A 26,255-nucleotide genomic window follows, 5' to 3' on the forward strand; every position below is an offset into this window, starting at 1 on the left:
GGCTTACCAGAGAGCAAATATCAAGGGAAAAAACTGAAGAGAAATATAATTTGTGAAAAAGGAAATTGACTAAAAAGCTGTGTTAGATACAAACAGATCCTGGAAGCAAAAAACAAAAAATCCATCAACAAAGGACCTAGAGATGTGGTGGGCAACCAGCGGCCTGCACGTGGCCTATCAGGGTAATATGCTGATGGATGGCCAGACAGTTTGTTTACAGCGGTAGGTCACCCGCCACTGACTTAGAGTGTATGAACAGAGAGTGACTGAAAATTTATTGAAAAAATACTGTTCAAAAGTGCCAAATGGACAAGTGAGGGCCTCTAGGTGAAAAAACCCTGCTTGTGGATAAACTCCATGAAAGAGGTATAGCACAAGAACACAGAATCTAAGAAGCACTTCCAGATGAAGAGAAGCAAAAAACAGGACAGCAAGAGTGGAGTTAGACTTATAGCCAAGGATAGGAAACGTTGATTGTGCTCTGAAGTGATACAGTATATTGTAATTTCTTTTGTTCTTGTGAAGAACAATATATTTGGTACTAACTGCAAAGTGTGTACAAGTTCACAAAGGTTAATGAGTTGGTAACCTATAGTTTATTATTATAAATAATCTTTGGTAATGTTCTATAGTATTACACTCCTGATACAATGTTGAAGTTTTCCCTTATAAAGTTCTAAAAATGTAAAGTTATTCCTTTTGTCTTAGTTTGCCTCTGCCTCTCCTAACAGTTAGCTTAGCCTACCCAGGTCACCACACTTTCTTCTCTCATCATTTATAAATAAGGATAGGTGTCATTAGCCTCTCTCTGCCTCAGTTTCTCCACCTGTAAAATGAAATGAAGTGATATACCCAAGCTCATGCAGCAGGTCAGTGGTACAGTTGGCTACAGAGCCCAGGTCTCTGACTCTCACTCGAAAACCCAATCCACTGGATCATGTTGTCTCCCATCATTGGCCATGACAGTGTTGTAGTATACAGATCCTACATGCCATTATGCTAAATGCACCTTATATGCACAACTCCCTTTCACTTCCAAAATACAACCACCCACAATAGATACATCTAATTCATCCAAAACGCATTCACATATATAACTTTAATTCAAACTTCAACTAGATTAGAGTAAAAACACATCTTGATAAAATAGTTTAAACATCTATGAATGTACATGTGACACAATCATACTGTAGTGTATTATATCCAAAAATGAACATTCCATGTGCAACCTTAATTTGGCCCCTTGTGAGCATAGATTGACATAGTTTTTTTAACAACAGCAGGACAAGTCTACATAAGCATCTGGGTAAAGTTTAACATTTGATTAATTGATTTAAAACCTGCTTTAAATGTACAATTCAGTGCAATCTGCACTATGGATCTGGTAGAGAAATCTTCCTAATTCTAATCACATGTTCTTGTACTATACAAACACAGAACAATACTGCTAATAAAGATGCATGCATCTCATATACATGGATAGACAGTGTCTTTACATTTTGTTATTGTTAATATAAATACAATATTTGCGAGTAAAGAGAACTTTGGGAAATTCAGCTCTGCATCCAGTCTGTAGCTCAGTCCACCTTTACTTGGACATGCGAGTATTTTGATTCTATGTGCTTACATTTTGGCTGAAATCCTAAAACTATCTCTGGCCTTGCTTTGACAGGCAAAAGGGTATGTTTTTCAATTGTGTTAGCTCAATCCAATTAACACAATTGAAAAGGCCTGTTAAAATGCAGACTAGCATGTCTGAAGTTGTCATATTAAATTAACCTGACTGAGTTAACATGATTGATAAAACACACCCTTTTTGCCCCTGAAGGCATATTATCTGTGTATTTGTAGTTTACTGAGTGGCTGTCTAGTTTTAATTAGGAGCCAGACATATGGATAATATCTGAAACATCACATTCATCCATATACCTAGAGTAGCTTCTTTATACTACGTTGTTTTCAAAAACAAATTAAAGAGTACAAGATACTCAATGTATAGTACAATAAAAAGTAAGTATTCTACTATTTATTGACAAGACTGTTCCTCTGAAAACACAGTACATTTCTCCATTAGGTCATCTTAATAAGGAAAAAAAAGTCCTTTCCCCTTCCTTGAGAACACAGGCTTTTCCCCTCTTTGCCAGCTACTGAAGCCTAAGTTTAGCCATCAGTCTGAAACATGGACTGAACATCACAGACTTGGGAGGAGAAAAAGAGAAGAGATGTGTTTATTTCACAAGTAAAATGACACATTTGGGGAGATTAGAGCCAACCATTTTATTGTGAAAGAGAACAGCAGTATGAATTCATCTTTATATTTTTTTCAAGTGATACTTTAGTCTAAACCAATTCTCTTTGAGCAGGAAAGGAAGTCATAGAAACAGCTTCACCTGGCATCAGTTTCAGCAGCAGCTTCAGTACTGATTTGGGAAGGTTGCAACATACAGACTCATGGAGAACTAATACCCTAGCAGATCAATCAATTTAAAAGATATTTTGCTTAAATCATTCAGCGTCTTTCCGTTGTTGGGCTTAATTCTTTTACAAAAAATGAAATAAAATAAAATAAAAAGCCACAAAGTGGATGGGAGAAGAGAGAACAAAAAAGTCCTTAAAATGGTAGACACCAATGTTAAATTATTGATCAGTGAATCTCAGCAGCCTCCTGTTGCCTATTAACCAGGAACCAGAGAAGTCAAGGTGTGGGAGAAGTATGGAAAGCAAAGAGGAAGGGGGAGCTGATTTAACCATTTTTTTAAAATGTGAACTCTATGATCAAAAAAGGAGGAATAACTTCATGGAGAAGTAAAGTTAAGCAATTTGTTTACTTTCACTCTTCACCCTTGCTATCACTTTTTTGGAGGGAGGAGCAAGAGAAGGAAGATGAATGAGAGTATGTGGATTTAATTGCCTCCAGTTTTCATAAAAGTGAAGAAAATTTCATATCTCCAGAGACTACGAATGGGTATTAAAGCAGAACACCCACACATAGATACAAGGCAGTGAGTAGCATGTGGGCTTGGGATGTAATGTTTTTCTCTCCTTCCCTAAGACCACACTGGGAGTGGGAAACAGACAAGCAGCAAGGGGAGAGCGGCAGCACATGTCATGAAGTGTTGCCCATATCGGTCAGTGTTGTCTCCTTCCAGAAAGACAGTGAGTGGGCAACAGAAGAGAAAAGGCAAAATGGGGGACAGAGCAGTGTAGTGATTCCCATAAGAGGAGCAAGGTGGAGTGGTGGGTCCGCGGCCGGAGAGTCGCAGCACCCGCAGAAGGAATCGGGGTGAGAGCAGGAGAGGGATGAGAAGGGGGAGCTGCGAGTGGGTGCGCGAGAGGAACAGACGAGAGGAGGAAGGCGGGGCGGATGGGAAGGACGACAGCCTGTCCCACCAAGACGGCGGGTGCAGGAAGCAGGTTTTCAGCGATCAGCGCACGAGGACGGGTGCTCCCAGCAGAGGAAACGGGCAGGCGAAGACGCTCCCGCACCGGAGGGAAGGTGACACTGAGGGTGGGGTGAGGTCAAGGCACCCCTAGGAGAGATGAGGGCGGCAGTTGAGAGAGGGAGAGTCACGGGGTGTAGTGAGCTCAGAGTGGCGCTGGGGGGCGGTGGGGGGGGGAGGCGAGGCCAGGGCGCTGAGCGGATGTGTCCGGGGAAGGAGGAGAGAGAGCTGCTCCCCGGGGAGGCTGGCCCCTGCGCGGGACAGGTGATGTGAGGGGGTAGCGCCCCATGCCCAGCCAAGGGGTGGGTGGGTGGGGGCGGGGGGCTGCCACCCAAAAGAAAACGAGGACGGAGGGGCCGCTTGGTCCCTACCTCCCGCGAGACCGCGACGGCTCCTCCTCTTGGAAACAGCGCGGAGTCGCCCACGTTTCTCACCGGACACCGTCCGCTGCCCGGGGAAGGGGGGAGGTGGCGGCCAAGCTAACCCGAGCCCCACACTCCCAACGCCGGGGCCGCCCACTGATGCCACCCCGCGGCCGCCATTGGCTGACCCGCACCCACACAGCGAGCCCGCCCCCAGCTCTGCCACAGCCAACGAATCCCATAGGCCGCCCCCTCGCCACCGCCCCTGTTGCTCACCCACTGGGAGTAGCGGAAACAGGGACAGGGGGCCAGGCCACTCCCGGTTGGTGAGAATTCACCCTACCACTTTCGATTCCTATTGGTTGAAGTGGCCCGCAAGCGTCTCGATTCTGCTACCTGATTGGTCTTCCTCGACACTATCGCGGTAGGATGCGCACAAACCTGTTCTACTCAGCGTCTGACGGAGAGGGTGGAAGTTAGAGCTATGGCTATGATTCTCATTGGGTGGTGGGAACGTGGGCGCCGTGCCCTCGCGACGCTGACGCAGTGACGTATGAGAACGACTTGGTCCGAGTCCCAAGATGGCGCCGCGCAGGGACCCGAGGTCTCGTTGTCGTTAGTGGGCGCGCTGCGTTGTGGGACCCTCGCGTGCTCGATACGTGAGTGTTTCTCCAGGGGGGGGTCTCTCAGAATGGTATTGGCGATGACGAGGGGCTCGGGGCTGGGTGAATGGGGACTGGAGTGCCGCGGGGAGGGGGCTCCTGGGTCTGGAGCGAGGGCCGGGGTGCTGAGGAGAAGTGGCTGTGATAGTGGCGGGCGATGCTGTGGCCAGGCGGTTGGGTATGGAGTGAGGCGCAAACTGAGATCTTGGCCAAAAAATGGCGGGGTTGTGGCTGTAGTCGGTGGCCCTGAGGCAGCGGGAGATTGGGGCGGCGGGGTGGGCGCAGGCAGGGGGCTGAGTCGGCGTGGTTGAGAGCCTGGGGTGTGGAATAGTATCAGAGGGGTAGCCGTGTTAGTCTGGATCTGCAAAAGCAGAAAAGAATCCTGTGGCACTTTATAGACTAACAGACATGGGGTGTGGAAGACAGTGGAGTTGGGGAGGGACTGTGTGGAAATACGCGTGCAAACACGGCTACTGTGCTAGTCGGTCTTGTGCGTTGTTTCTCTTACTTAGTTCGGCGTCTGCCTGAATTCTCCTGTTTGAGGGAGCCTGGTGTCATAAAGAACATAACACTGCTTTTCGGTTCGGTTGTACTATTTGTGTCACAAGTAGGAAAAGGACAGTCAAGACTGTACATTGGATTAAATCGATATTCTTTGCTGGCTATGAGGCAGGAGATTTTCTAAGAGCAGTTTCATTGTATAAACTGCTTTATGTTTGAAGGCGCTGTATTAAGGAGGGTAGGAATGAGTTCATGGTGCCTTTTGTGAAGTATAAAGACAATTTTAAAAAGAAAACTTAGTTTAATATTATTAAAATGTTGAGTGTACCAAATTTTGTCTGTCTTGGTTTTGGTGGGAAACATCTTGAAACAAAGGATTGAGAGTTTTACTCCTGAGGGAATTCTGCACCAAAAAATGAAAAATGCTGAACACAATATTTTAGAGTTCTGCAAATTTTATTTTGTCAATAAATGTGGAGGCTCCAGCATAGTAGTGGGGAGCACAGGCAACTGGCTGCACAGCGGTAGGCAATCACCTTGCAGCTCCCCCCATCTGCAACATGACAGTGAGGCTGCACCTGACCCTGACACAGCACAAGGGCTGGGCCTGCCCCAGAAACACTTTGGGGTCCTGCCTCTCTGCACCAAGTATGGGCAGGTAGGCCAAGCTCAGTAGGATCAAAATGTGGAGGGGCTTGGTGTGGAGCCCCAGAGCATTCTATGTGAGAGCAGCCTGTTAAGTGCCCTGCAGGCGCTCTGGGCTGCAGCAGGGGGAGATGCCTCTACTCCTCCTCCCACACCCCCTCCACACCCCAGTCCAGGTGCTGCTACTGGGAGAAAGAGCTGGGGAGAGTCCTCTCTCCCCGCCGTAGCCTCGGGGGAGCCTGCACACCAAACCCCTCATCCTTGGCCGCACCCCAGAACCCGCACCCCCAACCCACTGCCCTGGCCCTGAGCTCCTCATCCTCGGCCCCAGCCCAGAGCGCAGCCAGAGTCCTCACCTCCCTGCATTCCAATCCTCGGCTCCGCTCCTGAGCCACCTCCTACACTCTGAGCACCTCAGCCCCGTGCCCACCACATGAATTTTGTTATGTACACCAATATGGCGGTGATGTGGAATTCCACATACAGACACTCCCTGGGTTACACAAGTCCCGACTTATGCAAATCTAAATTTACAGAAAAAGTTCTGTAAACTAGAATTAGGTATGTATTTATTTATTTATTTTTTCGTAATGGAGATACGTTTCCAACTTATGCAAAATTTGAGTTACGCAAGACATTCCGGAACAGAATGCTTGCATAAGTCGGGGAGCATCTGTGTGGAAGTGAAGTGAAGATTTCAAAGAAGGGCATGCCTTGGTGCAGACCCCAGTTCATTTATACCAGCAGGGCTCCTGTTTATGTCCATCCAATGTGTTGCTGTGCCATGGGGGAGAAATGGTTTTTCAAGCAGGTAGTTCCTAAACCATTTAGGGCCTAGAAGCCAACTATGAAAAATGTGAAAATCTGTTGTTTGTATGAATATTAGGTGAAGCAGAGCAAAGGGGCTCACCTGGTTTTAAAAAGAGACTCACCAAAGTTTAGGGATGGCAGACACAGGCTGGGGATGTGCTCACTGATTCCCTGAGACTGAGAAGTGGCAGGTCAAGCTAAGCCTAACTTAGTATTAAGTAAGACCATTATGCATGCTGGCCTGTTGTTGTTCTAACACTTTTCTCTGATTTGCTGCATTCCTATAGATAGATAAATAGTTTTGATAACATTCTTTTGGATAGATAAATAGCTCCCAAAGTTGGGTCTGCGGAGTAATCACAGTTAGTGACTGGGGTGTTGTTGCCTGGAGACTGTCTAATAGAGGGATGAATCTGGGATTCCATCCCAAGAACAGTGCAAACATGGGGCCTGTCATTTGAAAGTGTCCATGGAGAAAGAGAGGGAGACAAAAGGCTGGGAGGTGGTAGAGTGGACCGGGCTGAGACCGGGCTGCTCTGCTTCCCACTGCTGCCAGTGAGTGCCTGTCGGGGGGTGGATAGTGGTCAGAGCAGTCAGGGGACAGGGGGTGGTGTCCTGGGGGTGATTAGGGACGGGGGTTTTTGGAGGGGACGGTCAGGGAACAAGGATCGGGGGGAGCCAAAGCAAATTTGGTATAACAACAGTCTCATCTATAACGCGGTGAGATTTTTTGTCTCCCGAGGACCGCGTTATATCAGGGTAGAGATGTATAATAAGAGATTTGTAGTCACTTATTTGTCCAAGTTTCCCTACTTTGGCATTTACATCATTCTCTTAGTTTTCCACATGTGACTAGGGGAAACCAGTGTAGATGAAACCTGATTTTTTCACAAGTGAAATATCTTTTCGAAAAAAAATTTCAAGCCTTTTTTATGCATCATTAATAAGCAAAAAATACACAACTGTTTCCCTTCTTTTAGGTCATCTTTCCATTCTACCTTGTGACATGTATAGTGTACGTATGTGTAGCAAAAATATCACTTATCTCAGGATGAAAAATATTGGTCTGTTGCAGTTTTACCTGATTTTTTATTTTATTTTTATTTTGAAGCTGCTGTCTGAAAACCCATTGTCTGAAAACTTATCAAGCAGGAACAATTCTACTTCATTAAATGAAGGAGAATAAAGAAAATTCCAGCCCTTCTGTAAATTTGGCAAACCTGGACCACACAAAACCATGTTGGTACTGGGATAAAAAAGATCTGGCACATACACCATCACAATTAGAAGGACTTGATCCAGCTACTGAGGCACGATACCGCCGAGAAGGAGCCAGATTCATATTTGATGTAGGAACACGTCTGGGACTGTATCCTTTTGAGCTGATATTTTCAGGGTACGATTGTAGCATTATGAATTACAAAGTCCAGAAAAAATATACCAAGAGTGGTCCTTGTGCATTTGTGTCATTAATTTGTACAGTGTAGTCTTATTTCAAAAACATCACTAAGCTTTTTAAATTAACCATCTTTGATGTTTAATGTTTTTCTACTTGAACATTTTCTTCTGTTAATTGAATCCTAGTTTCTGTAACAAATGAACTATCTTAACTAATGAAGTGACAACATAAGGAGGAAAGGTGGCCTGTCAGTTGTGTGGTGATTTTCGAAATTAAAAGCTCCTAGTCTTTCCCTTCAAGGCTCTGTTTGGGCATGTTTTTGAATTTACATCTTTTCTTGTGCATTTTGTCCCTCTGTATATTCTCTCCTAATTATTCCGTCTTTTTCTTCTGCTCCCAGCTTCTTCTCTTCTTGCCATTCCTTATACTTGGAATATACTTCCACTTCTGTATACCAGTAATCCCTTTTCTCCTTCACTTCCTCATTAAAAATCTTAGCTCTGTACCAAGGTGAACTTTACCTTGACTCTGTAGCCATCCCTTTTACACTGTTTTAGATATCTGCTGCACCTGAATTAGATTGAAAAATGCTCAGGGCAGGGACCTTGTGTTTTTTGTGGGATTTTTTGGGTAAAACATCGCACTTGCTTATAAAACTTTAAAAATGAATATGAGATATGAGAGAATCAGTCAGCTTATTTGTTCAAAACAGGCTTTTTCTCTGATTTGGCTTCCTCTGATGTGTCTTGTGTTTTGAACTTGATTTATACTGTTTAAATCCTTATTGTATAGTGCAGACACTATGACACTTTGGCAACTGGAATAATTTATTTTCATCGATTTTATATGTTTCATTCCTTCAAACAGTTCCCAAGATATGTAAGTATTTACAGCATTGACTTCTTAAAGGAACTATGGAATTAAGTATGCAATATTTAAAGTGATGGCAATTAAGAAAGGCTGATGGCCTCATTTCTTAACTAAAGCCTCATGTTTATGAATAATCCCCTGAAATATCTTGCCATGGTTATAGTTTATACATATCGTTTCTTTAAATGTTTAAGCTTTCTTTTAATATTGTGCTTTCCAGAGTTGCAGAAGTATGTCATAAAAAGGATAATTTGGAGTATTTTAATTACATGTGATTGATTTATGATTTAATGTAGAAACAAGACATGCTTTAAAGTATTACACAGTTCTCATATTTTCCATGAAATTAAAATGTGTTGTCTTGCTGTTACAATTTTGTTATGTTAATGTAATTGAAAGTGTAACAACTTGATTTGCAGCAGAGGCTAAGTAGTCAAAGAAAAGACAAATTACGTGTATCATTACGTTTTTAAACCCCCTTGTGAGGCAATGCTCTGTATGCCAAGACAAAAACCTCTGGTTGTATTTCTTTAAATAAACTAAAATGCTACTTAATAGACCGTCGTTCAAAAGGTTATATTTACTTGGAAATAGGAAAAGCTAAATTATGCATATAATCATTGCCTGAGCTTCTAATTCTATTGACTGTTCTCTGAGAAACAGCTTCTCATAACCTGGTTGTTGAAACTGACACTTAAAACACAATTCTTTTTTAATATATAGATGCGGCATTGTAAATGTAGACATTCTTACAAAATTTTCTTTGGTAGGTGACTGGAGCCTGCTGTCTCTTCCTGGCAGGAAAAGTTGAAGAAACGCCAAAAAAATGTAAAGATATAATCAAAACAGCTCGTAGCTTACTAAATGATGTACAATTTGGACAGTTTGGTGATGACCCAAAGGTAAAATAATTTACTCATGCTTATGATTCTTTTCCTTAACTTAGCGTTTTTCCGTATTTAGCGTATTTCCAGGCTTTATTTGTCTTTGTCGCGAAAAAAAAATAAAAAGTTGGATTCTCATTTGAAAGGGCACTGTCAATTTTATTCTTCAAGTTAGATAAATAAACCTAAAATTTTTCTGGCATATTACCACGTATATAGTCTAACTTACTTAAGTGTGTTTCAGCTTTCCTGTTGCTTATAAGGTGTTTTCAGCAAAAGAGAAACTGATTGATTATAAACTGTGAAATTGGCTATAGAAAATATTGTCAAATTCATAAAGTAAACGAACTGGGGAAAAAAAATTTGCCACTAGTTTCTTTCAGTTGTAGATCTTAATTTGTAACTATAGTATATACACATTTTTTTAGACAAATATGACTTATTTTTAATTAGATGCCATACCTTCAAAAGATTATGGAAGATCTTAGTTTTTTAAATCTCACTGTGTGCTGTTGTTGATGTTACTTTTCTGAGTAAGGCTGCTTATCTTTCGTAGTTTATTTAGCAGTTAGCTTTGCCATTGCATTTGCTGTGATAGCTTCAGTTTTCTTGTTTGATACTCAGCTGTCACCATCAACGGCCAAAGATTTTTCAAAGTGACTTGTGATTTTGGATGCTGCAGTTTTGAGGTACCTATCTTGAGGCACCTTAGAGGGGCTCAGTTTTCCATAGGATGGGTGTTTAACACTTTCTGAAAAGCAGGCCTCTTTAAAGCATCAAGATGGATATGCCACAACTGAGACACCCAAAACCCCTATTCACTTTTCAGAAACTTAGCTCAAGTGTGTCTCTTGTGATCTGCCATCCCAAATGTAGAACAGCTCACCCAAAAATGGAGTTTTAATCCATTTTAGAGATTTTAGGTAATGAGGTGGGAGATTGGAGGTGAGAGTATGGATTCAGTTGTTTCATTCATTGAAGTAAACACTTGGTAAATAACCCTAAAGGTTAAGAATATTTAAAAGAAACTAATAGATTCAAGCATAATTAGGTTCAGTAATAACTCATATTGGGCAGCTAAATCTCAGAATGCTAACATTTAAGGTAGGCAATTCAGCCTCTGAAAGATAAGGACTATCAATGGTAGGGAATAACTGAAGAGAAAGCTAGGAGGTGACTTGATCACAGTCTTGTAAATACCTGCACGGGGAAAGATAACCTAGCAGACAAACGCATAATAATATCCAGTGTCTGGAAGCTGAAGGTAAACAAATTCAACTGGAAATAAGGTCACATTTCAAATGAGCATCAAATCTTCATGAATAAAAGAGGGAAGTATATATTTTGTGGTTACTTTGTCATATTGTCTAGGAGGAAGTGATGGTCCTGGAGAGAATCTTACTGCAAACAATAAAGTTTGATTTACAAGTGGAACATCCATACCAGTTTCTTCTCAAGTATGCCAAACAACTCAAAGGTAAATATAAAGAGTTGCATTGCTGAACAATATTCAACAGATCTTAAATAGCACACTTGATTTGTACTACTTTAGAAACTTTAATCTACTCACCAACCATCTGAGAGAAATACTAACCATATTTCCCAGAAGGAAACTGGGACAGAGCTTCTGATTTCCAAGCCCATAGAGTCAGAACTAGTAGAATTAGGTATTCTTGGCTTCCAGTCCTCTGCTCAAACCAATCTTTTAAGATGTTAAAGAGATCATGTCACTTTTTTCAGTGTATGACTGTTGTGTATAAATAAGGCTACGTTTTAGTCACCGATATTTTTAGTAAAAGTCATGGACAGGTCACGGCCTGTGACCTGTCCATGACTTGTACTAAAAATACCTGTGACTAAAACTTGGGCAGGGTGTTGGGAGAGTTGGCCTGGGTGGATGGGGGGCGCTGGCAGGGGCTCCCTACCCGGCTCTGTTTTTCTGCAGCTCCTAGGCAGTGGAGGGGCGCAAACGCTGGCTGCCGCAGCTCCCATTGGCCAGGAACCTCAGCCCTGAACCAACACCAGGTGCTGCAGAAGTCACGTAGGTCATGGAAAGTCATGGAATCCATGACCTCCATGATAGACTCACAGTCTTATGTATAAATCGTTTGAATCAAGTGGCTTAAGGGTTTCCTTTCCTGGCCTGGTATAACTTGGAAACTTACTTGATGCTTTCCTGTCTAGGCCTACAGGCCCAGGTGAAAAGTTCTTTTCCTGCTACATGTTCATTCTCCAAACAATAACTATTTAACTTAAACTGCCTTAAAGTCTCCCCAAAAATCTGTTCCCTCACTTAAAAAAAATAATTTAATTTGTTCCAGCTTACAAACCAATTCTAGGTCCCCCTATCATTTTTCAAAATTCAGTGCAAAAGGCAAATGTTTTGGGGGACTTTGAGCATATGAAAACATGAGGTTAGAGTGTCAACAGGTTTGCATCCATAACAGATCTGTTTCAGCTCATTTATCCAAAAAGAATATTACAAAGATCCCATTTTTCTAAAGAAGTCTTTTCATTTATAGTAGTTTATGAAACTAAATTTTCTGAGCTTTTTAGTTTAGTAAACTTTTTTGTTTCTCTCTTTCAGGGGATAAAAACAAAATTCAAAAACTGGTTCAAATGGCATGGACATTTGTAAATGACAGGTAAAAAAAAAAAAAAAGTTTCCAGACATTTACATATTTCAGCTAAGTTACCACCACTTAGTTTATTCCAGACCCTGACCTCTTTCCACAGTCATGCACATTTAGGCTGTATCTCTTCGAGCGCATTCCAAAGACAGTTCATGTTTGTCCATGGATCACAGGTTTGGCCATGCGCCTTCTGCCCTCACGCCACAGTTTTTACCTGAAAGGATTCTTCTTATTCCAGGATAAAATTTAGATTAGGAAACTTAGAAGAAAGCCCAGATCAGGGAATATGGTCAGTCCTTGCTTCCAATCCATACAGTGAGGCCAGAAAGGGCATAGCCAAATCCCAGAGCCTTCAATACATATTGGAAGAGAGGTGTGAACCAATGTCTTGGCCTGGGTAGAAGTCAGTCCCAGAAATATAGTCTTTGTGCAACATATTTTATATTCTTCATAGTGCAATAATAGGTTCAGATATAAGTGGTGTTTGTCTTTCTCATCAGACAACACTTGGGAAAAAATTGGCAAAATATTTGATTTTACATTGTAACCAGCTGTAACTCAACTGAATTTAACTAAGAAAGATGATTATGTGAAAAATAGCACCTTCTTAATAGATGTATTGTCATTTCTGCATACCTCAGATGCTTAAATAAACTTAGTGTACTACGCTTCTGTTAGCACTGTAGAACCAACACATGAGAGAGAACGAGCTAGGTTATATCTTGATGCGTCAATACAACTTGTAATTACTCTCAGATTTCTAACTAGAGTGCTTAACTTTAGACATCCAGAAAAAAGTGGTCTTGATTGTTCAAAAGCACTAAGCACCTATGATTCCCATTGATTTGAGTCAGACTTGTGGGTGCCCAGCACTTCTGAAAATAGGTCACTTTTACTCTGGTGCTTAATTTTAGGTATGCAAGATTAGAATTTAGGTCCAAATTCTCAGTCTTGAACACCTATACAACCTAAATGGAGATAATTGGTTTATGTGGGTGATAGTGGTGACATAAGTTGAAGAAAGGTGTCTGGCACAAGTGTGACTGTACCATCTGGCTTGCATCATCTTTATTACAGATGGGGATACATAGGAAGGAAAGAATCTAGCTTGACTTTCAGATTCCTGGTTGAATATGCAGGATGGCAGTTGAGAAACTTTTTTTTCTTGTAAATTCAGAAAAATTGATAGTGTTGTTGAGACAGCACTATACTTGGAATTCAGAAAAATGCCTTTGGAAAAACTACTGGACTTATGCAGCTTTGTTCCATACTGTCATCAGTGTGGATTTAAACTACGTCTACTTTGGTTAAGATTTTCACTTAGCCCTTAAGACCCTGCACTATGCTTAGTGCACACTGATTGGTGAGACTTATCCCATGGGACCTTGTGAAAAATGATGCTATGCAACATCCATTAAAGGGTTTCAGAGCAGAGGGGGAGGCATCCTGTGTTAGCTGTAATATAAACATAGACCTAAGTGCCATGGATGTAGAAGCAACATTAAAAAAGGAAATTCTAATCCAGTTTACTCTTGGAAAGTTTTTTAAAGCAGACTGCGAAGAGCTGCAAAAGGATTTCAAAAAACTGAGTGACTGGGCAACAAAATGGCAGATGAAATTTAATGTTGATAAATGCAAAGTAATGCACATTGGAAAACAATCCCAACTGTACATACACAATGATGGGGTCTAAAGTAGCTGTTACCACTCAAGAAAGAGATCTTGGTGTCATTGTAGATAGTTATCTGAAATCATCCACTCAATGTGCAGCAGCAGTCAAAAAAACAAACAATGTTGGCAATCATTAAGAAAGGGATAGATAATAAGAAAAATATCATATTGCCTCTATATAAATCCATGGTATCCCACACCTTGAATACTGTGTGCAGATGTGGTCGCCCCATCTCAAAAAGATATATTGGAATTGGAAAAGGTTCAGAAAAGGGCAACAAAATGATTAGGCGTATAGAATGGCTCCGTGAGGCAATTAAATAAGACTGGGACTTTTTCAGCTTGGAAAAGAGGTAACTAAGGGAGGATATGATAGAGGTCTATAAAATCATGAGTGGTATAGAGAAGTAAATAAGGAAGTATTAATTTATCGTTTCTCATAAACAAGAACTAGGGGCCACCAAATGAAATTAATAGGTAACAGGATTAAAACAAACACAAGACAGTATTTTTTCACGCAATGCACTGTCGACCTCTGGAACTCCTTGCCCAGAGGGTGTTGTGGAGGCCAGTACTATAACAGGGTTCAAAAGGGAGCTAGATAGATTCATGGAAGATAGATCCATCAGTGATATTAGCCAGGATGGGCAGGAATGGTGTCCCTAGCCTCTGTTTGCCAGAAGCTGGGATTGGGTGACAGGGCATGGATCACTTGATGATAACCTGTCTGTTCATTCCCTTTGGGGCACCTGCCATTGACCGCTGTAAGAGGACAGGATAGTGGGCTTAATGGACCTTTGGTCTGACCCAGTATGGCTGTTCTTATGTTTTTATATACCTTTTGCATTTTTAATTTTGAAACTACTAAATGACTCACCTCTATTGGTACACTCTGATGCTTTGTGTACTTCAGTCATCTGTAAACCAATGAGTTTTTTTTAACATAACTGCTATTAGTACCTTGTGCTAAACAAAAGAACTCATAGTGTATTGGTTAATGAATGAATGGTGTGAAATTTGTTGTAACTAGTTGGCTAGATCACTGAATGGCAGATTTTCCAACTTTTTGCTTTGAGCTTATATTATAGAACTTAGCAATGAGTTGAGTGGTTACCTAAGAAAAGCTGGCTGTAACCTTTCTATGGGTTTTAAATTGCAAATCAAGCTGAGTATTTCATGATTAATCTGAACAATTGAGAAGTAGTGGTAAAATCAACTTTACTGTAGCCTTCACTACTACATATGCTAATCGGGACAACTTTCTAGACCTCTTAGAACTAAAACTTAAACTTATGCATTGGAGTATTTGGTCTCAAAATTCCCATGATTCATTCTTTATATTTAAGTGCATTTTATCCAAAATTATGCCCAAATGCATTACAGAATAAACATAGAAATCGTTTCACCTACCACTGAAATAAAACCACCAAACAACTGTTTAGGACAGAACTTGAAGAATATCATATACAGCTGATGTTACAGGAGGAATTTTTTAGATAAACAGAATGTAATCACCCAAACTGGAATCTGGTGCAGCTAAATTCCCTCATGCTTTTGTGAAAACTTTATCTCTGTATGTCAGACTCTCTTTCTAAATAAATTCCTCAGAACAAATATTTTAAATCTGTTCCTGTTGCTTTTTGTTGCTACAGGATAATGGTGCTTTGTATGTTTAAAAATCAAATTACTATTAAATCAGAGTACTATTAACAAAGATCTTAGTTTGGTAAATTAGTTTGTGACAGGGGAATCCTATTTTTGTTGTTCCAAAATTATCTGAATGAGATGTTAAAACTTAACTGTCATCTGCTTTGTCTTAACAATACTTTGTAGAGTCAGGTATTCAGACTTGTGCTGCAGCTATCTGGGTTATCTTAAAATGACTGTTCTTTGATATTCTAGTCTCTGTACTACGTTGTCACTGCAGTGGGAACCTGAGATCATAGCTGTTGCAGTTATGTATCTGGCAGGCCGTTTGTGCAAGTTTGAAATTCAGGAATGGACTTCAAAGCCAATGTACAGAAGATGGTGGGAGCAGTTTGTTCAAGATGTACCTGTTGATGTTCTGGAAGGTACCAGAAATATTTTTGTCACACTTCAAATACTTTCCTTCTTTTTTTAATTTGAGATTGGGGGGGAGGGATAGCTCAGTGGTTTGAGCATTGGCCTGCTAAACCCAGGGTTGTGAGTTCAGTACTTGAGGGAGCCACTTAGGGATCTGGGGCAAAAATTGGTCCTGCTCATGAAGGCAGAGGGCTGGACTCAATGACCTTTCAAGGTCCCTTCCAGTTCTAGGAGATTGGTATATCTCCAATTATATTTTATTTTATTTTTTTAAGATCTGGATTAGGGTTGCCAACTTTCTGATTGCAGAATAAGTGCCGTGGTTTCCAGCCAATGAGAGCTGCGAAGCCAGCTCTCGGGGCGGGGGCAATGTGCAGAGCCTCCCTGTGCTTAGAGGCCACATGACATGCCAGCTGCTTCCAGGAGCCACAGAGAGCCAGGGCAGGCAGGGAGCCTTCCTTAGCCCTGGACTTTTAACTGCCCAGTCAGGAGCTGCCAGGGTTCCTTTTTGACTGGGCATTGCAGTCGAAAACTGGATGCCTGGCAACTCTAGTCTGGACAGTTTCTCCCTTAATCATCAACCTTGCTTTTAGGACAGGGTACTGAAGATCATCTGTTTACTTAAGCTTTCCAGAGTGGAGCTGAGTAATATTGTGATGGGTTGGATCGCAGAAACCCCCTTGGGAACTGCCAACTGATGTGCCAAGACTACTTCTGCCCTTGCTTTCCCTGCCAGCTCGGGACCCCAGAACCCTGTCTCGCTGAGCCAGACACACCTGTCTGCTCCACCAAAGACCCAGGGTCTGAATTACTTGCCGCAAAGCTGCAGACTTAACTGAAAGCAGCTTACAGAAGTGTTCTTGTCTTTAACACTCAGATGCCCAACTCCCAATGGGGTCTGAACCCAAATAAATCCATTTTGCCACATATAAAGCTTTTACAGGGTAAACTCATAAATTGTTCGCCCTCTATAATACTGCTAGAGAGAGATGCATAGCTGTTTGCGTCCCCCCAGCTATTAATACATACTCTGGGTTAATTAATAAGTCAAAAGTGATTTTATTAAATACAGAGAATAGGATTTAAGTGGTTCCAAGTAGTAACAGACAGAACAAAGTGAATTACCAAGTGAAATAAAATAAAACACGCAAATCTAAGCCTAATACTGTAATACAACTGAGTAGAGGTAAAAATCTCACCCTGAGAGATGTTTCAATAAGCCTTTCACAGACTGGACCCCTTCCTAGTTTGGGCACAGTCCTTTCCCCTGATACAGCCCTTGTTCCAGCTCAGGTGGTAGCTAGGGGATTCCTCATGATGGCTCTCCTTTTTGTTCTGTTCCACCCATTTATATATCTTTTACATAAGGCGGGAATACTTTGTCCCTCTGGGTTCTCCCCCCCCCCCCCATGGAAAAGCACCAGGTTAAAGATGGATTCCAGATCAGGTGACATGATCACATGTCACTGTAAGACTTCATTACCCACTTGCTAGGAAGACTTACAGGTAAAACAGAGCCATCTGCAGTCAATTGTCCTGGTTAATGAGAGCCATCAAGATTCCCAACCACCATTAATGGCCCACACTTTGCATAATTACAATAGGCCCTTAGAGTTATATTTCATATTTCTAGTTTCAGATTCAAGAGTGGTACATTTATATAAATAGAATGATCACACTCAGTAGACTATAAGTTTTGTAATGATACCTTACAAGAGACTTTTTGCATGAAGCATATTCCAGTTACATTAGCATATTTTCATAAAATCATATGGAGTGCATTATCACAAATACTATAAACCTTCCCAGAAAATTCAATTGTGTATTTTAAAAACTGAATTTTTTTTATAATAAATGTTGGAACCAGATCAAAATTCTGGATTTAAATGCCTCTAAACTTAAGAAGTGTTCAGATCAGGTGATTCCATCATAACATTTTGCAAATACAAGTGGTACAGATAGTAGCAGCCATGAAGTGGAATAGTGTGGAGTTCACAGCCTGGAAATCCTGCAGTGAAAGACAAGGATTTTCTACACACATTGATCTTCAAAACCCAGCAAGTGATCTGTCTATAGGGTTTCTGTGCATATATAGCACTCTAGATTTAGGATACCAGTGGCTCCCTTCTCCCTACATTTATATACTGCATTTCTTTCTTTTTTTTTTTTTTTTTAATAGGGCCTTCCACTGAACCAATGACTCCTTAGTTTGTATAGCAAACTACATTTCAAAATATAACAAGGCATAGTGTTCCATATTACAATTAGTGCTTCTCATTTTCAGTTTTAATGGACAGACATCAATAAAACAGCCCGATATAGAAAATGAAATCTGTGTTTAACGAGTAAACAACAGAAATGATTGCTTATGTCTAAGGGCTTGTCTAGATGGAGCACGAGTGTTTTATTTCTAAAGCACACTAGTGTGTTGCATATTAATTGGTCGGTGTAGCCCCTTCTGATGCTCACTAAAAGTTCCCTATTGCTTTAATATAGTGCTGTTTGAAACAGTGCTAGGTTGAAGTGCACTAGGGAGCATTTATATTTATATACTTTACTCATTAAAGTATGTACAAAGAATTTCCTGAAAACCCCTGATTAGTGGACAACTACATAAAACTCAAAAGTTGCTAAAAATCTCCCCTTCCAATTAAATAAGTCCTGAAAAACAGAAGCCCTGCAATAGAGCATTTTACCACGCCTTTTACACGTGTATAGTAGTGCCCAGTCTAACTGACACTACCACTTCATATTCATTGGGAGTTATAATTTTCTTGTGGAGCTGCATTCTTGCATTCCTCCCTTTCTGTGTGCATGTACTTCACATTTTTATCCTGCATTGCTTGTATCCCATTCCGAAGGCTAGTGGCTTCTGGAAGTCAAATAACCTAACTAAGGAATCTTTTGAAGGTTTGGATATTTCAATATTTATTTAGGCCATGAATCCAAGACGTAATTGTTCTTGGCACTGGAAAGATAAAACATGAAGGATGTTTTTCCAAAACAGCTGCTAAAACCTATCTCGAATCATACACTTAACTTCCACAAAGAGCTAGATAGTTTAGTCTACAGGTGAATATAAAAAACAGGCTTAGTAGTTGGCATGCCAAGTACTAGAAATGTATAATAATAATATTAGAAGAAAAATAAGTTTAAATATCCCTTAAAGAAACAGAACAACTCACAGTTTCAGCCCATTTTTGTCTAACTAGAATGTAGAGGCTCCAACCAAGATTGGGGTCCCATTGTACTAAATTATGTATATACCCATGGTAATAAAATAATCCCATCGTACTAGATTATGTATATACCCATGGTAGATAAAACATTTTTAGCCAGAAATGTTGTTTTGGAGTTGGTGTCCCTTTAAAGGGTTTCAAGCTGATTATAAACATTGTTTCATTTTACTAGGAATGTTCTAACCTTTTGGACTTTTTGTTAGACATCTGTCACCAGATCCTGGATCTGTACTCACAAGGGAAACAGCAAATGCCTCATCATACTCCACACCAACTGCAACAGCCACCATCCCTTCAATCTACACCTCAGATGCCTCCGATACTACAGTCCCAGCAATCTCAAAGTTCAGAACAGTCACAGACGCAGCAGCAAAAAGAGTCCCAGCAGTCAGTGCAACAGCAGCAGCAGCAACAAACACAACAATCTAAGAAACCCTCTCCTCAGTCAAGTCCTCCGAGGCAGGCTAAACGTCCAGCGGTAAGTTTAACTGAACATAAGTGGTGAACAGATTTCTAATTTAGAGCAGGAGCAGTTGTTTCCTTGGCTTAATCTAAATTATGGTTATGCTCTGAAATGTGACTGTAAAGTATAACCTTAACATGTAGGGTTTTTCCTTGCTTTATTGAGTTTAGGTCTGCTTATTTTAGTTCCAAAATAAGTTGTTGTTGTTTTTTTAACACCTACCAGGTCCGCGGGGCCTGCACCTCTCTTGTGCATTGTCAACATAATGGTTTACTGTGTTCCAATCAGTTATGCCTGTGCCCAGCAACTGAAGGCTGTGAGTTTACCCAAATGTTACTGATGAAATCAATTGATCTGCAGAACCTTTATAAGTGATGATGTATGAGAAAAGAGCCCAAATTCACTTTCAGAAACTAGATTGAGTTTGTTGGATTGATCCTTTACATTTTTCCCCCAAAATGAGCATATTTTATATAAAATCAGAGATTCAGTACAGGTGGAACCCCTAATGTGTCATTTTCAGAGTGGAACCACTTGATGGGGTAGTCTGCTCCCTTAATGGTAGTGATACCTAGGGGTAAGTTTACCCTTGGCCCTTTAAGATTTCGAAAGATCTGATGTATACTAGGACCTGAGAGATATTAGTAGAGAGGAAGTGGCACTAGGAATAAGTGGTAATAAATGGACATGAAATCCTGTCACTGTTTCTTAAGGGCCTGCACCAGGAGTCCTGCAGGGTGGGGGCAAGGCTTCCCTCTCATCTAACCAATTGGATGAGCATACATGCTACCTTCTCTCATAGCAGGGAAGACAGCTGTGGGAGAATGCTTGTCTGCTGAATCCTTTGAGGCTGGAAACTGATTGGGGAAAGAGACTAGCTGAAAGAGAAGCTGTGCAAGGCTCTGCAGTTGGGCTAAATTACAGCCCAGCTCAGGGCTGCTGTCTTAAAGGGAAAGAAACTGTTTAAAGTCTGACCCAGCTTCAGAGAAGTGCCGGGGGTGCCTCTTGAACAGGGGCAGTAAAAACCAAGACTCTTCTGTGGACCTGGAGTGGGTGTGAACTTGAGTGACTAAAGGAGTAAGTCACATTCTGTAGACAGAATTAATAAACTAGCCCCCCACCCTACCCCACACCGAAGTGGGTGTGTGCTTTTAACTACTCTGGACTGAGTACAGGCAGTCCTCAACTTTACGACGTTGGAGTTACGATGAACGGCACTTACAATGCTTCTACATTGACATGCTGATTTGACTTATGACTATAGGTTTCAAGTTTGACACTTGGTCCAACAATGGAGTAGATTGCGGTTCCGAGTTCTGACTTACGACTTACCAACTGTAAGGAACCAATTGTGTCGTAAGTCTGAGGACTGCCTGTAATTGAAAACCTGAATGGGTGCCAGGAGCAATTCACCTGCAGGGCCACAAGGGGACATGCTTGAGGGCAGCACCCCATTACCAACCACTTAAAAGTTTTGCATATTTTCATCATGACAATATAAAAAAAATTAATCTTGCAGACAGTTTTATGCATTCCATGTCTTGTGCTCTGTACCATCATCTGTTTTTTTAAAATAAGAAAGCACTCTACACAGTGGACAAAACCACATAAATATTCCAGCTGCACACTTATCCAAAGTCATTCCAGGGTCAAGTACAGCCTTTGGACCTCTATTTGATACACAGTTAACTAAATTGTTGTCTCTATTGCATTTATGTTTTGATAATTTATTCAAACAGCAGTGAAATAACAAGTGCATAATTCACACTAGAGCCTCTAGTATCTGTTTTCTTGGGCTGTTTAGGATGTGCCCTCTCCTCTTTCTTATAAATTCTTAGTGTCTTCTTATGACCTATTACTGTGAATGCAACTTTAATTTGGAGAGAACAGCAGGCAGCAGCTCTGGAGAAAGACAATACAGTGAAAGATTTGGGGCTGAGGACGAGTGTGCAAAAGTCTAGATAGAGGTAGCAGGCAGAAAAAGTTAAGAATGCGTAGGTCTGTGTAATCTTAGATTTTACACAGAATGTTATTTACTGCTGAAGCAAAGTCACATCTGCATTGGAACATGGCAGCACTGTTGGAACATTGCACATTTGCAGGATATGGTAGTTGAAGATGGAAGATAAAGAATACCAAATTCAGTTGAAACTTTAGGGGGAATTTCAGGTAGCCAGAATGTATTTGCTGCTCTCTCTCTCCCTCCAACCCCCCAAAAAAGAAAAAAAATTGGTTTCATTGCACATTGTCTTCTTGCGTTGTAGGGTCTTAAGGGCAGGACCTTTTTTATATTTGTCTGTGAGAAGTATGTAGTGATCAGTTGGCACTATGGAAATAATGAAAACACAAACTGGAATCTGACCATATATAACTTTTGCAAAAATGCCAAGGAACTTTTGCCTGCAAATAGTCTAGTATTTGTTTTAGGTCTTTCTTAAAAGAATGTATCTTCAGTAGCTTTAGGCTTCCAATCCCATGCTGAGGCATGAATTCATGAATTAACTTTGGAGGAACGAGAGTATACTTACTGAATCAACAGCATGATTTCCTGCAGCACCTGGAGTTTTCTTCAGTCTCATAAGTATTAAGTAAGCAGGCTTGATCTTGCTTAGTTGGAGATCTGATGAGGATGGTATCTGAGCCCACCTAACAGCAACCTACAGTGTAAACGGATGCAGAAGGGAGACTAATAAACCGAGATAATTTGCAGAGCGAGTTTAAAAAAAAAGACATCTAAAGCCTATAAAAAGTTAGACGTGTAAAGATGTGGGGGCTGTGGCAGGAGAGTGCAATAGTGCAGATTAGATAATGCTTTATGTATCAAATTTATTCCATGCTAGGAAATACATGACTTGGAAGTAATAAGATGCATAGTGCTTAGAGGATTTATTCATAGTTTGTACCCCAAAAACATTTTAAGTTAAACCTTACGAAGAGTTTCTACCAGTGTTTGTAAATAGGAAATTGCATGACTGCCTCTTAAGATGTTATAGGAGAATGTGTATATTCCTCAGAGCCAGATGTTCCACTTTGTCAATCATCATAGCTCAGTTGAAGACAATGGAGATATGGAAATTTACATGAGCTGAGGAGATGGTCCCTGGTTTATAAAATCTTTCCAAATGCCTGTCTGTCTAAATCTGGCACCTTCTAAACTGTCAGTGGGGAAGACCATTTTGAAAGTTCAGCTGATTACGGTCTCTGTATCCAATAATCTCTCCCATTGTTATTTTACTAAGGAAAAACTACCTTAAATGGTAAAACTAAAATATATGTTATTGGGGACTGATACATTTTGTATTGAAGATGTAAAATTTTCAAAAATATAGGTACACATACAGTAGAACCTCAGAGTTACAAACACCTTTGGAATGGAGGTTGTTCATAACTCTGAACAAACAGTTATGGTTGTTCTTTTTCAAAAGTTTACAACTGAACAGTGGCTTAATACAGCTTTAAACTTTACTATGCAGAAGAAAAAAGAAGCTTTTAAACATCTTAATTTAAATGAAAAAGGCACAGAAAGTTTTCTTAGCTTGTCAAATCTTTTTTTAAACTTGTCCTTTCTATTTTTAGTAGTTTGTTTAAAGCAGTACCGTACTGTACTTCCAATTCCAAATGAGGGGTGTGGTGACTGTCAGTTCATAACTCTGAGGTTCTACTGTATGTTGCAGGATTGCCTCATTTAAAGCTGTTGATGAACTCTTCTCAAACTTCAAATACTGTACTAGGAAAAAATATTACTATGGAACATGGGATATTGGTCAGCAACACAACTAAATAGCCAATTTAAAAAAAAAATCTCTAAACAGATTTTAGTAATCTTTGCTAGAAGAGGCAATATCTTACATGGAAGAATGGCTAAAAGGATTTTCAGTGATTTACTGAAGGAAAAAGATTACACTCGCTGACATGACTGGAAAAAAGCACTTTGGTAGGCTTTTTTGACACGTGGTACATACTGCTTTTACATAAACAACTAGTCACAGATCTTATTAGTGTGAAATTTTGTCTGACCCATTTTATTAACTGACTCTTCCATCAGCTGCTTTCACTTAGTCCATGATGATGGGGCGTCTTGGTGAAATTATTTTCGCAAGATTAGACTTTGTGACTAAATACAAAGTAACCTAATAAAATGGAATTTGGTCGCTGCTTGAAGTGATCATTTGACTCAGTAGAGCAAACAATTTCAGAAGTCATCTCCATGATGGTCAAGGGGGAGTCACTTCAAATTTAAAGTGGCTTCTTTGATTTCACATGTAGGGAAGAACTTTTCATTTTGTGTGTCACTTTAGTGCTAATGAAGAATTTAAAATGTGGGATCATCATTTGGCATCAGTTAAAGCTGCTTGATCTGTTGGGTATTAAAATGCAGAATAAAACTATCTACCCTGGCAAAGTGGAATTATTGTGGCTTTGCATATGTGTGATATGGAAAACTAGTGATTTCACAGTTAATTAACAATGTAGGTTGTGCTGTAACTTGGCCTGGAGCTTCATAGAGATTTAAAGTCATTCTTCCTGCACCAGGAAGTGTCCCATCTAAATTAAACAGAAATGAGGTTAGCCAAGGGAAAGGAGGGATGTGAAGTAAGGCAGAGTAAGAAAATCATAAGTTCTGATACTTAAACACAGACTGAAGTAGGGCAAAGTGGAGGAATTACACTGCACAGGAGTAGAAAACTGATGGAAAGCAAGGCAAAAGTAAATTTTTCAGACAAGGTTTGGAGAGGATAGTGAGGATAATTGCTACACAGAGTGATGTTATAACAGGCATAGGGTGTAGGATAAGAGTAGAATTAAAGTTAGCTTAAGTTTAGTTAAGGATATACTGTGTGTTGTAATGAGGGCCCCCATCAGCAAGTAAAAGAAGGTCATGAGAATAAGTAGTATTGCTAGCAGTGTGGGAAGGATGTATGGTTTCAAAAGTAACTAATAAAATAAAGAGCGGCAGTAACAAGACAAAGAAAAACTGTCATAAAAAAACCCAGCCCAAACCTTCCCACTGTTCTTCTGGTAAGCAAGGAGTGGGGGAGAAAATAAGTGAAGAAAGGAGGCTGTAAATCTTATGAGGATTAAGACTGGAACTAAGGGTCAGTTGTCTCAAGTTGATTTATAGCTGAAGTCAGCAAGCGGTGACCTCACTTGTTTGTTATGGGTATAAAAAGTAAACCCTTAATACCTGTCTGACCATGCTGGAGCCAATCAATATGAGTCTAAGCATGGGCCTAGCCCATTTGTAAGCATCTTGATCAAATGCTTATAAATGTTTTGGTACTGGTTGGATGTGGTAAATTGCTTATTAGTTAGGCTTTTTAGGCATTTTTAGAGCAATTTTATAAATACCCTTTGGCCTTTGGATTTAATAAAGGAATTTGTGTTAAATTAGTGTTAGATGGTTTCCCTTATTGATGTTTATAATTTCACATATAATCATTCAGACATTTTGGCAAATCTCTAGAGACAACATTTTTATGGGGTTATAGAATTATTTACCTCTAAAATAAGCTGTAAGAAAGAATTTAATTTAGTTCCAACTCCAAATAAATTTCAATGTTTACTTAATGAGATTAGTCAAGTTAAATTCTTTGGGCAAGATCCTGCAGTTATTGGGAGGAAATGTGTTTGCAGGGTTAAAGAAAGCAGAATATCACCGTTTGTGTCTTGGAGACAGTACAGACTTCCACTTACAGGGCAGCATGGCTCAGGATAGACTTCAGGAATGTAGTTGTCTGCATTTGTGAAGTATTGGTGCAGAAGTTTTGGTGGATCTTACAGGAGCTCTGTAACTTGGCTGATTCTGCTAAGGAATTTAATTTCTTGATAAGCTTGTGTGCTCATTAAATTCCTGTTAGTTTTACTGAACTTCTTAAACTACATTGGCTTGAGATGGCTGGTGCAGACTAGGTAGGAAGCCTACGAGTGTATACTTTAGTCTGCAAGAAAGTTTATAAAACTTAAAGGAATTCAGACAAATGAAAATACATTTGCAGTTTCTACGCCAAGCCACTTTGTGGTAGAATGTTCCAAAAGAAAGTCGTGTCAAACTGAAAACATTTGATTTTCTCACTCTCATGTCTGTAAAACATTTCTCATTCACTCTGAATTTAGTGTGCGCCCACGTTCTGTGCTATTACAATAATACTTGGCTCTTACATAGTGTTTTCTACCTGAGGATTTTAAAGTGCTTTACAAAGGGAAATACTTTTTTCATTATCCTACTGACTGGGTAACTGAAGTATAAAGAGATGAAATGACTTGCCAAAGTTCACACAACAGGTCAGAGGCAGAGCCAGAAATAGAGCCCATGTCTCCACGACTTCCCGGTCAGCACTCTGTCCACTGCACCATGATGCTTCTTCAGTAGATTACAAATAAATGAATTTAGATGTGAATATTAAATGACAAGAATTACAAAGGCAGCTCTGTGTTCACACACAGTAGGTACGTTTTTCAAACTCTTCACACTCTCACATTCTTAACCATCAGCTCTCCTACCCAAATCAAATTACCCACTTCATATTGCCTGATTCAATGCTCTTTGTGTGTAGAGTTTCTTTGAAAGCCTTGGAACATCACAGGCCTTTTAGTTTAAAAAAAAAAAAAAAA

General features: G+C 40.3%; 2 protein-coding genes across 5 annotated transcripts in view; one reads left to right on the forward strand and one right to left on the reverse strand.

The window, feature by feature from the left end:
- The window catches only part of SETD3 (SET domain containing 3, actin N3(tau)-histidine methyltransferase), a 72,490-nt gene extending 68,320 nt beyond the window's left edge, over window positions 1-4,170 (reverse strand). Inside the window, exons 1-2 of one of the 4 annotated variants that reach the window (XM_032775278.2) lie at window positions 3,812-3,879; window positions 714-826 (exon numbers count right to left, since the gene is read on the reverse strand). The gene's annotated coding sequence lies outside the window, so the exon portion shown is untranslated. Of the gene's footprint in view, window positions 1-713; window positions 827-3,811; window positions 3,975-4,078 lie in introns of those variants that run through there. The other 3 variants (XM_032775279.1, XM_032775277.2, XM_032775280.2) reach the window with 3 other exon arrangements.
- A 71-nt stretch (window positions 4,171-4,241) lies between these two features.
- CCNK (cyclin K) overlaps window positions 4,242-26,255 on the forward strand; it is a 28,700-nt gene continuing 6,686 nt past the window's right edge. Inside the window, exons 1-9 of the mRNA XM_075065675.1 lie at window positions 4,242-4,461; window positions 7,532-7,789; window positions 8,617-8,698; window positions 9,460-9,591; window positions 10,945-11,050; window positions 12,161-12,218; window positions 15,780-15,949; window positions 19,384-19,658; window positions 24,703-24,739. Of these exons, the coding sequence (XP_074921776.1) occupies window positions 7,593-7,789; window positions 8,617-8,698; window positions 9,460-9,591; window positions 10,945-11,050; window positions 12,161-12,218; window positions 15,780-15,949; window positions 19,384-19,658; window positions 24,703-24,739 (1,057 nt within the window). The 5' untranslated portion in view covers window positions 4,242-4,461; window positions 7,532-7,592. The remainder of the gene's footprint in view (window positions 4,462-7,531; window positions 7,790-8,616; window positions 8,699-9,459; window positions 9,592-10,944; window positions 11,051-12,160; window positions 12,219-15,779; window positions 15,950-19,383; window positions 19,659-24,702; window positions 24,740-26,255) is intronic.

This window comes from Chelonoidis abingdonii, chromosome 4, assembly GCF_003597395.2.
Source record: "Chelonoidis abingdonii isolate Lonesome George chromosome 4, CheloAbing_2.0, whole genome shotgun sequence".
Lineage (NCBI taxonomy): Eukaryota > Metazoa > Chordata > Testudines > Testudinidae > Chelonoidis > Chelonoidis abingdonii.